The 12,296-nt window shown below is 46.7% G+C and overlaps 1 protein-coding gene across 1 annotated transcript; it reads right to left on the reverse strand.

Annotated features, from left to right (window-relative positions):
• Positions 1–10,400: 10,400 nt before the first annotated feature.
• On the reverse strand, positions 10,401–12,086 carry LOC146276705 (potassium voltage-gated channel subfamily A member 1). Its single transcript, XM_084701319.1, has one exon. The coding sequence runs from the start codon at positions 12,084–12,086 to the stop codon at positions 10,401–10,403; it is 1,686 nt and encodes a 561-aa protein (XP_084557445.1).
• Between the last annotated feature and the right edge of the window lie 210 nt (positions 12,087–12,296).

The raw sequence follows: 12,296 nt of genomic DNA on the forward strand, positions 1-12,296 counted from the left end.
GAGACTGCAAGTGCAGCTCGGATCTAAGACTGATTCGAGAGACCGCAGATAGAGTGCGGCTTGTCTGGGTTGTTATATGTTTTAGATCTACTATTTTTATCTCTTGTATTATTGTTTTTGTTGATTTTATGTAAAGCACCTTGAGCTGCAATTCCTGTATGAAATGTGCTATATAAATAAAGTCTTACTTACTGTTTGACAGTAGTTTTATTTGTATTAGAGGCTGCACATAATGTCGGCTATGTTGGCGTGTGCCTTTAGTCACGCAAACTGTATTCACACTCTCTTGAGCTAATGCACCTTCCAGGTATAAGGAAGGCATATGTTTTCAGCATCTTTTTGGAATTTTATGAATCGTCACATATCAAAATTGTGAACGTTTAAAAAAAATATATATATATGGTCTTTCTGATTAATTTAAACAATATGCAAAAAGCAGTAAATATGGTTTGATTTATTAATTGATTGATTAATTGATTTATTGAAATAAATTATATATCTATTTTACAACTTATGCAACATTCCTAATGTTTGTTTACCATTTACAATGTAGCCTACTATGTCTGTGGTAATTCTCAGCCTATGTTGAGGAATTGGCATCAGTTTAAAAAGTTTCCCTTTAATATCTCATGTGAAAATCCCTCATAATCCTTGGAGTATTTTGTTGACCATGATGAACTGGTGAGTTCGTTTTTGTTTGTTTGTGTTGCCCCAGACTAAAAGTTAATCTTTTCGCTTTTACCTGTCACAGTGACGGACACAGACCATGCTACCTTTGACACAGTTGTACACATACAAAAACCTTTCCAGGCCGGGGATTTCAAATAGATATCCGAGCATTCTGTAGACCACCACTTCTGCGTCTGTCGATGTACTCGCCTGTCAATCAGACGAGAGACAGCATGTGTGTGTGGTCCTAGCAGGTTGTTGGCATAGCTCGTCATAAAGATGGGACATTAGTCAGTGTTATTTATATAATGTGTTCCTTCTTTTTGGACGGCCGCCCTACCAGAGCAGTGCTCCCGGGGGCTTCCTGTCTGTCGGCGTGCGGATGACGAGCGTGACTCACGCTCTGAGAATCCAACGCCGGGGCGTCGGCATGGTCCCCGTTGCCCACGGCAGCCTGCTGCTCACCTAGCCGAGGCCGTGACCGCTTCGACAAGGGCACGGCTAGCATAGACGCTGTCGTCCGGGCGCGCGGGGGCTTGTGGACGTGAATGCGTGGGTTTGGTGGGCGAAGGGGGTGTTTGGGTGTGGGGTGGGGGGCAGGGCGGGTGGGGTGGGGGGTTGTCTCCTACCCCAGACAATGTCATCTGTTGACAAGTGTCATTCCTGCTGTCAAGCAAACAAACCCCAAAATAGATTGTCCGCCATTTCAGAGCTCGAACGCTGCAGCCACTCAAGGGGAAGGCATCTGACGCCGGTAGAATCCTTTCATACATATTCTCATCTCCCATTTGAATCCAAAATGACAAGCGCGCCGCAACAACAAGCCAAGACGGGCTGACATCTCCATGATGGATAGACACAAACAAACTGCACAGGAGCAAGGGAGAGAGACCAACAACAACAAAAAAAAGCATAAAAGATGCCCTCTGCAATCTCTCTGGTATTAGCACTGATGACTAACAAGCTGTCGCATGTAGTTTGTTGCATCTGTCCTACCGTCATTTCACATGGGTTTGTCAGCATCAGGACGTCAGACAGCATCGGTGAGCTTCTATGCCCTGATAGCTTCACGTGCAAACCATTTTAGAATCATCTTTACCTCAGGAATCTTTAACTGCACGCAACATGACGTAGGTGTTCAAAGCATTGACCCCATGGGCAGTCACATATTCAGTATGTGGAATGAGCTAAGCTAAAAATGAAATGCCCAAACGAAGAGACGTTTATTAGGGTTTAACTGAGGAGTGCACCATCGCAAGGAAGACGTGCTTCCTATATCTCCTAGGACACACGTCTCAGTACACATCTTTGGCACATCTAAACACACAAAATACTGGAAGTTCAATGGCCCTTTTGATAGAAAATGCCAGAAGAAAGCCAGTGAAAGGGACAAGAAAAACCTATAGTGGAGAGCTCAAAGAAAAATAATCAGAGAAGGAATTTCAGGCCCTATTCATACAGTTAGCATGAATGAGCGGCCACAGCTTTCCTCTCTCGTCCGCCCTTTCAAGATCCAGTGAAAGGCAGCTCTGGCTGCAGCTGTGGGATGCGGTGTGGAGGGGTGAGGAGGGGAGAGGGGGAAGGGGAGGGGGGGGGTTACGTAAGAGCTTCCCTCGCATTGTGTCCTCTCTCCTCGCTGCCTCCAGTGCGTTCTGTGAGCAGCGTGCCCAGGGGTTAGAGGTGACAGGTTGGAAGTCGGTGAGAGAGGCTAACCTCAAATTCTCCAGTATAGCATACTGGGAAGGGTAAATACTTACCATGCGTGCCCCCTCCCTCCCCTGCACTTGCAGTCACAACAAGTCTCTTAACTCTTAATATCTCCCCCCACGCCACCCATCCACAGAGATAACGTCTGGATATACCTACAATTGGAACCTAATGCGTAACAGCATGACCACAGTGTGTTCACAGACAACAGACAGTACGAGTATGATTAACAGCAGTGCAACTTTTGGAATGTTTTGCTTGCGGCTCGAGGAACATTTTCCAAGTTAATGAACAATAATAAAGGCTTATTAGATGTCTACATGCAATTGTTTTTAAACAAATGAGTTCACTGTTTGGTACCTTGGCTGTGCGGATGGATGCACTGTTCTAAATACATGGGCTTCCAGAAACATCCCATGCATGTTGCAAATGGAAAGCATGTCCCCGCTGTTCATGGTTTCACTCAAGGCCTCTTTGGGTTGTAAAATATCTCAATGCGGCATCTCTGCCAAGGTCATGTCAACAACTAGCAGTCATCATTAGCCACGGACCCCATTTCATCCTAATCATCTTAGAACTTTCATTAATAGAAGTTACTCTATCGCGACCCTCCCGCCAAGATTGGATATTCTGGTCATGATGCAAACTTCGGTAATCTCTTCTGGTCTGTTTACCGGATTAGTTTGACAGCTATAATGAGGAGGAGGCGGCTTAGCGAGGCCCGAGGCTCTGCCGTCTGCTCCCACCGCCAGGCGCGTGTGCACAGGAGGCCAATGAGCAGCTTGTTGGTGAGGGGTGGCGAAGGGAGGAACTCGTCTGTCGGGAGCTTCCTTATCCTGTTTCCCTGAGAGAAGGCACTCTCGGGACCGGCCAGTAGAGTACATTAACGCTGCCTGAGGTTTAGGGCTTGTGCATGTGGACTGGAGGCCCGACACTCTGGTCACGGTCCAGGACTGGAGGCTCTCTAGTTAGTGTGTGAACTACAAAGAGATTTGGGGTTGAATGGTGGCATTTAATACAGTAGAAGGGATATAAGACAGGGCAGAGCGGAGCAGATAAGGGATAGGCAGGAGATGGCAAGGCAGGGCTCTAAGGCTGTGGTTGGCCTAGATGTGTGTTGAGCTGGTCTCTCGAAGGACTCACTAGTGACTTGGGTTTTATTCTCACTCTCCTGCCTCGATCCTTGAGCTTTTTTTGTCACGTTAAAAGGGATCTGAGCGCGGCTTTTCACAAGCTTCCAAACCCTGTATCAAATGAGATGCTATGAACTGTAATTCTAAAAAGAATTCTAGGTACTCACAGATTTGGTCGTACTGGTGCAGTGACTGCTTGAACCAAACGTTTTTGTATTTCAAACGGGATGGGTCTCGGAGCATGAAAGAATACCATATTGGAGTGATCCATGGCTCTACCGCTTAGTGCAGCTCAGCAGGGCGGCAAATGTGTTTATTTCTCTCAAACAGCTCAACCCAACAATTTCACATTGCAGCACAGCACGTCCTTGGATCCTGAGCAATACACCTGTCACATTTTAACTTCATTCATCCACTTCTCGGTTCTCGAGATAATCGAGCCACAGACAGACTGATTGACTGACTGACTGACTGACAGACAGACAAAGAGATCCTTGCCTTCATACAATAGTTAGATGCCGAACATTGTAAATATGAGTGGAACACTCCTTTCAGAAAGCCTCTGTAGTTTGACTCCTCCATTGTGAAACTACACCTCCAGATTTAACCCGATGCCACCTTCAGCGCGATGTCTCACTCCTCGATGTTCCCGCTCCTGTGAAAACTGTGCTCTGAGAGTGTTAGCGGCCCAAGCTGGTGAAAAGAAAATGTGCCATCCCCCCCTTTAAACCTTGAACGTCTGAATGGAAGTGAAGTCCTCTGCCCCATTTGAAGGGTAGAAGACACAGATGTAGAGAGGAAGTGAGAAAGAGAGAGAGAGGGAGCAATGAGGCTGAACTGAGCCCTACATAGAAGCTCTGTACTCATTGGCCTCCATGGTGTGTCTGGCATTATGGGTTGGTTGGTAGCCACGAAACCTGCAGCAGGCAGACTCCCCTCACCGAGACATGAACAGAAGTCTCCAGGGCAGGACCGCCCGGCGGCCGAATGGCCTGCCAAAATGTATGGCTGTTGGCCAGGGTGCCGGGCTCTGCTTGCGGATATCCCAACTTCATCCATCCAAATGATGTGCTCGGCATATAACGAGCGCCTCTCTGCCCTGCTAGCTTGTAACACAAATCTACGGGGATGAGGGAGGTCTTCTAGCTCATAAACAGCGGGGTGCCAGTGCTTTACAAAGCATTCTGGAAGAGATTCACAGAACAGGATGAGATGAAGACAATTAATACCTTCTCTCCTGATACAACTGCTAATCCCCACCTCCCACCTGTTCGGAAGTTGAAAAAACAACAGCGCAAACAAGCACCAGAAGACGTGGCTTTGCTGTGAAACGAGTCCAAGAAGGTGGCTCGTGGTCCGCAGGGCTAATCAGTCAGACAATTTGCATTGCGATCAGTGATGATGAGAGAGCCTATGGTAAACTACAGTCCTGCCGTGATGGTGAACCACGTATTCTGTGTCCACATCCACCATGCGCCATCTGCAGAACACAGCAACCAAGCTTCTGAAACCAAGCAATGCTTGAACCCCACAGCAGGTGTTTCCCGCTGCATGGACCGGGTCAAGAGGATCGGCTCAGCGTAAACTATAAAAAGATGGAGGACAGCACGGAAATTGGGCTCTGGAAGACTGAACCCAGATGTTCACCGCTGGCGATATGTCAGGAGCGAAGGTATATCGAGGCGTCACGTGGAACAGTGGTACAAACATTCCCTCCGGCTCTGTGGGTAATGATACAATCTGAGCGTTGGATGTTTAATTACTGCCTGTCTCTGAACAACTGCAATTGTTTTCTTGGTTTGATACTGGGGAAACGGGGAAACATGTCCTTATGTAATGGAACTGGGTCTTGGGAGCGTGTTAGACTGCACCAAGGCCAGATTGTTGGAACCAACACAAACCTCCACAAAGATGAAAACAGGAGTTCACAAACTGGTTGAAGTCATCTGCAAAGCATGATTATATGGATCTCTCAGACCAGGAAATGAGGAAATATTGTGTTTACTACCCATGAATTTGATTTAGGGCTGTAATTTGTGATGTGACAGAATACCTGCGAAGGATTCAATTTAGACAAAGTGAATTATACTATTTGTATTGCACATATTGTTTTTTGCTTGTTTTTTTTCAAATAAATATTGTTGGAAAGGCCTGTCATCCAAAGCCATCTATACGCATAGTTTATCTTCTTAGGTTTGATCTCTGTCACACTCATCTGAAAAATACGGGATTGGATGTTCGTAAAAAAAAAAAAGGATGAGGTCTAGAACCAGTGAAATACTGTCAGTGAATATTTAGTTGGGGGGCTATATTTGAGATGAATGTATTAACTTCTTGCCCCGTTCTTCCTGTTTCAAACAGAAATGGATTAGGACAATGAAAAGTCTCTCTGTCTTTTCATATCCTCTCATTCTGTCCCTTCCCCCTCTTCTCTCTATCTCCTACACCGTGACTCTGTCCCTCTTCCTTTCCCAGTGTGCTACAGGAAGAGACAATGATCTCTCCGCAGGTGATGTCTTTCCCTGAGGAAGCTCAGCCCAGTCAGAACAATCCCTTGCTCTAGTGCTTAGTCCCAGCCCTAGTTCCAAACCTAGACTCAGTCCAGGTACTAGTCCCAGCCCTAGCTCCAGAACTAGTGCCAGGCCCACTCCTGCCCAAACTCCATTCTCAGCTCCAACACCACTGGCAGACACCCAGTTGTTTCTCACTGGCAGGACATCCACAACCACTTAGCCAGATGTAGCGACCGACATACGGGGCACTTTCCCCTCTCCGCCTCCACAAAGAGCTCGGGAGAAAATCATTTGCTGGAGATGGGTGTGATTGAAGTGTTGCAGTGGGGCTTTATACAGGGCTTTAGACATCCATCTACTGTGCACCTCTTGATCCCTGTTTTCTCTCACCTTCTCGCACCGAGGCTTTCATTATGGAGATGCACCTGGGGCCACACAGGCCCTGCAGCACACAGAGGCTGGAAGTCAGTCAACATGATGCAATTACCCTCCCTTTGGAGTGTCTGTTTGTGCTTCCACTGTCTCCAAAATCAATAGAAACGCGGAAGTCTAACTGTGCACCACAAAAAAACAAAAATGTCATTTGGTGCGGAGCACCTCGATAGCACATTGGGGAAAGAGCACTGTGATAGGCAACGTTATCAAACGGGACAGCGTTCATTGTCTCTGCACTGGGGCCTCCAGGCAAGTGCTGCTTGTCTTGTACAGAGTCGAATGTTTGCTCGCTTTATCCCTGGATAACCTAGTCTCCTTTTTGCATTCTTCTGTTGGTGCTCCGCAATCCTCTGACCTACAAACCATCGCCTGTGTACTGTTCAACGAGATCCTCATTTTTGCATTCAACTGCCAGAGCTATATGGGAAATGCTGTCATGTCGACCCCATGCAATGCGGTGTCAGTCACCATTTTAGCATGGCTGTCATGCCTTTCCTCTGCCGTGTAGCTTAGCTAGCTAGCGGGCGTCCGCCTTACCAACCAATGAAGCCCGACTTCCTGTCATGCCTGTAATCGCTCGGCCTCCCAAAGTGATTGAGGATTACGTGAGTCAGTCACCTTCAACCCTACAGTACATGACAATCCTAATTCCAGATGGGCTTTTGAAACCCAAGGAGCGTATACATCAAAGCACGGGCCACTACTCCATTGTGCCGTGAGAAGACGAGCCAGCCTAACGTTTCAGTATGTCCAACAGAGCATTAAAATGCCCAGGAGCTGGAAATGTTAACAAACCCTCTCATTGAAATATGATTTTTTTTCTCTCTCTTCCTCTCTCTCTTTTTCCTCCAACCAAGGGTATGGATGAGGTACGCAGAAGAATATATCACGCTGAACATTGATTTGCTCGACTGAATCCCCCAGCCGGCAAGAGAGGGATTGCAGGGTCCAGAAAAACAACCCAAATAAAAACCCTGTTTTCATCTGCATTTGATGGCAATGGGATCGTACAGTAAACTGTACCCAACCCCGCCAGACTCTGACAAGCCCAGATCTCTGAAGGTCTAGAGGTCATGCGTGAAGCCAGTCGTGAAACACCTGCCACCTCGGGCTCCAAACACCTGTCCCTCTGACCAGCAGCTGGGCCAGGCTAGCGGGAGGGACGACTGAAAGATATATAAATATATATACCCCACAAGCAGCCCTCCCCCCCCCCCGTTCCTGTCAAAAACCTCCTCCGCATTCCTGCGGTCCACACAGCCACGCTTTTCCACCGACCCTTTTTAACAAGTTGGGCCCTTCGCTAAGCTATGTGCCTCCCTCTTGCGCACAGGAATCTCGCAGGCTGTGTGTGCGGTCATGGGTAAAGGAGATTCTTATGGAGAGGAACGTGACATATTCCTCTGGTCTTTTTATGATGCGGGACACTAATAGGCATTCAGTAGTCTTCAAAATGAAGATCTGTAGGTCGCATCCCCACTGACCAAACACGAAAGCCTGAATTAAAAGCAGCTCTCAAAATGAGAGCATTGCTTCCAGAACTAGGGTAAAGATTAGAACGAGAACAAAACATCCATCATCATAGGTAAGGCCACGGAAGTCGGTCAAAGCAGACGAGCAAAAAAACTATGACCCAACACAAGTGATGACCTACTGCACTGTGGGCATTATGGCAAGGGAATCCCAAGTTGTTTAAAAACCTCACAGAGACAGGCCCAGTTTTAGCTGAGCCGGCTGCCAACAGCCGTGTTTGGGAAGGGAGCCTCGGTGAAGTGGCCTCCCAATGCGAGGTGACACGTCCATAGGCTGAGCCAGAGGAACAGCAACTCAATTAGACAAGAACGAGAGGGAACGTGTCACAGGAGAAAAAAAACGTTCACGCTTTTTTTGTGCGTGAGCAGCCAGGCTTTGGCAGACGCCCTATCCCTGCCCCTAGGATAGAGGCTCTCGGATATTCCCCCACGCAACATTGTTAAGCCCGTTGGTACAGTATCACGGTAAAAAAGGACTTATATCTACTTGCTTTTATCTTCCATGCTGTCATTTTCACCTTCTCTGTTGCCTTTTGAGATCTCTCTCTCTCTCCCATCTCTCTCTTTCTCTCTCTCTCACAGGCATTTCCCATTCTGATGACGTGATGTGTGTGAGATAAAGCCCAGGGTAATCTATCTTGAAAGAAGATACCTAACTTTCCACCCAGTCAACCTTGTACAACGCCTCCCCACACCACAGCGGCTGACAATGCTGTCAAACTGCTTCTAGGAACCACCATCGGAATTGCTGCCACTGTAATCCCTTTGGTTAAAGATGGAATAGGTCAACCGTTTCTAGGGGCCATGCCTTTGGTGTGAGCTCCATATGTACTGTGTCATTGACTAGAAAGTGCACCATTCACATATTGCTAGCTTACAGACATGTAAGCTGTCTGTCCAATTGGGGTTTGCCACGACTTTGTTTTAATCTCAATTAAATTCCATGCACAACAAATGACCAATGTAGGTTCCAAAGATATTGATGTGCTATATAATTTTGTCGGTCTATTTTGGTTGGTTTTGGTGCTTTTGGCGCTTTAGCCAAACGTTACGTCTATTCTAGGAAGGGCAGCCTGGCATGAATGTTCGGTGACGCGATCTCATGAATTCTGAGGGAAGTGGTGCTGAAAGAACAGCTCCTCATATTACCTGCAGCGGTCACTCTGGCTAGGAGGTCTCGAGCTGGGTTTACTTTTACACAGCAGCTTTCATTCACATAGTGCCACCGTTTAGCTTGGTGACGGACTGAAAATGCGTTTCATGTACGAATAAATACATCATTGAAAAATACAGTGTCTGGTGACATGACTAACCTCTGTGGTATAGATGAGGGACTCCTTTTTTTCTAGATGACCTCTGTGCTGTACTGGACGATGTCACTTTTGCGGAGAATCCTTAATTACTCCCATGTCCCAAATGTCATTTTCTTTAAGTTCTCAGTGGGAAAGTATCAGTAGCAAAGGCTGTGGTCCTTCAGCATTATGATAACTTACTTGGAGTCACAAGGCTTCCCTTGAAGTCCTCTGTCAATGTTCTGAAGTAATGCGAGCGGACAATTCCGATTGTATCCTCCTTAATAGAATATCTTACAGATATCCGACCTGAGGTGTCTGGTCAATATATGTCCATGAGAATTATATGACGCAAAAATAAAGTGTGCTTTGTTTTAGATCTCTATCAATACAATAATGAAATAAATAAATATTAGGCCTATACGAAAATATGTACATATTCTTAGATGCATTAAATGCAACGGTTGTTTTTTAGAGTAAACATACGACTAATTGACGATACATACGAAAATAAAATACCCTTTTGGCTTTTCCTTTTGAAACAAAACGTTTACTAAAGACAGACTTTAATATGTACAAAGAGCCGACATTTTTTGTTGTTACTTGTAGCTCAGTTAAGGCCCGCGCGACAGCTCACACCAGCCTAATCCTCTCCATGATGTTAAGCGCGCAAGTAATTATTTCTAGACCAGCCAGCCTTGATTAGTGCACTCTCTCTTTCGTCGGCTTGATGCCCTACTTTAATTTTTGATTAATTTGATTGGTCAAACTGGATTTGAAGATCAATAAGTGGCTCTGAAATAGCCTTTTACTCCTGGGTAGGCCATTGCACGGGCACTAGGCCCACACGCATGCTTTGTTTACTTAATTTTCGTCCGTGAGCGTCTGTGTACAGGTCTCTCGTGAATGTGCTTGCTAGGTCAAGGGATTATAATGTGCTTTTTATAAATCTAACCTCGTTGCTCGAAACTTTTCAGGATTTCAACGTGTTGATCCTTCGGCTGTGCATTGATTGTGGCCCATTAATTAGGGTATTTTACACATCAACTGACACTAAAAGCTCTCTTTTAAAAAAATGTCTCTTGACTGAGAAACGAATAAAAGAACGCAGAACTAGGCCTACAGGTCCGTTTCCCTTGTGTCCAAACAGAACGCATAAAGGGATCGTTTGATGTCCATGCTGCTGTTGGCTTTGATATTTGCTTTCTCGACTGTCGAGCCGTCGTTGTTCTCAGCGTCTCCCGTGGACTTGGCGGATGATTTACTGCCCCGCCGCTTTAGTTCTGGACTGTCACGGCCACTGTTTGGCTCATCTTTCAGAGACGACTGATCCTGGTCCGTTTCTCTGTGATAAAAGTAATTAAAGTTGGATACGATGACGGGCACCGGCAAAGCGATGGTCAACACTCCAGCTATGGCACAGAGCGAGCCGACAATTTTTCCCCCCACTGTCACTGGTCTCATGTCTCCATAGCCAACAGTTGTCATGGTGACTACAGCCCACCAGAAGGCATCGGGGATGCTAGAGAAATGTGATTCCGGCTCGTCCGCCTCTGCGAAGAAAACAGCACTTGAAAACAGGATGACTCCGATGAAGAGAAAGAAAATTAAGAGTCCAAGTTCTCTCATACTGGCTTTCAGTGTCTGCCCGAGAATCTGGAGACCTTTCGAATGTCTGGAGAGCTTGAAAATTCGAAACACTCGAACCAAGCGAATGACTCTGAGAATGGCCAGCGACATGCCCTGGCCCTGCGTCTGTGGCTCGTGGTTCGGTCCCTGAGCCTGCTCCGCCAGCTCAGTGCCCACTGTAATAAAGTAAGGCATGATTGACATGATGTCTATGATGTTCATGATGGTTTTGGAAAACTCAGACTTACTAGGGCAAGCAAAGAATCGCACTATGAGCTCGAAAGTGAACCATATCACACAGGTGGTTTCTATGATGAAGAACGGGTCGCTGAAGGTGAGCGATGGCCGGTGCGCCGTGCCGTTGTCCGGTCGGAGGGAGGCCATGAGTTCTCTTTCATCCCGGAACTCGGGTAAGGTTTCCAGGCAAAACGTGATGATGGATATGGTGATTACTAGCACGGAGACAATAGCGATGCCCCTGGCAGGACTGGAGCTCTCTGGGTACTCAAATATAAGCCATACCTGCTTTTGAAATTCATTTAGTGGCAAGGGCTTCTCTTCCTCTTTTATAAAGCCCTCATCCTCGCGGAACCTTTCCATGGCTTCCTCCCCCAACTGATAAAACCGAATCTCATCTGCGAACACGTCAATAGACACATTGACAGGCCTTCTAATCTTGCCTCCCGACTGATAGAAATATAGAATCCCGTCAAAGCTTGGCCGGTTGCGGTCGAAGAAGTACTCGTTCCGGAGTGGATCAAAGTATTTTATTCTCTTTCCTGGGTCTCCCAGCAAAGTGTCAGGAAACTGATTTAGTGTCCCCAGTTGAGTTTCATACTTCAGACCGGCAATGTTGATGAGCACTCTCTCGTTGCTCTCATTGTCGATGTCCATGTCCAGCATACCCTCATCAAACAGATGGGGACTGTGGTCCGCGCGCAAGAGCGCATCCATGGCATTTTCGCTGCAACTAAAAGTGTTGTTCATGTCGTTGATTTTCCACGAGCTTGGCTTTGGACTCCCTAGGGTGTTCAGCTCTTTCCTGTAGTCCTCGCTGAGTCCGGTTTGTACAAAAGGTGGTTGAGGGTGATCCAGCGCGTTTCGGCAGGCTTCGTCGGCATTGCCACCGCTCCCCTTTGCGCCGCCGTTCTCAAAACTCACCAAGGCTATCTCCATACCGAAGCCATTAAATATTCATTCGTAAACGACTTGTAGAGTGAATTAAAAACGTTATCCACACTGTTTTCTCCCTCAAGTTGAACTAATGAGCTCCAAATTAAACCGGACGAAGTCCCGTGTACCTTCTTGGCTAAAATAATATATTTGTTTTGAACGCATGAGCCAGCGCGAGCTCCCTGGTCTCAGTAAAGTAAATAATACCGTAAG

The sequence above is a fragment of the Hypomesus nipponensis genome, chromosome 7, assembly GCF_054491055.1.
Source record: "Hypomesus nipponensis isolate SF chromosome 7, ASM5449105v1, whole genome shotgun sequence".
Lineage (NCBI taxonomy): Eukaryota > Metazoa > Chordata > Actinopteri > Osmeriformes > Osmeridae > Hypomesus > Hypomesus nipponensis.

Bases quoted from the DNA above. Each gene is read 5' to 3' on its own strand.
- LOC146276705 (XM_084701319.1), bottom strand. From the start codon at position 12,086: ATGGAGATAGCCTTGGTGAGTTTTGAGAACGGCGGCGCAAAGGGGAGC.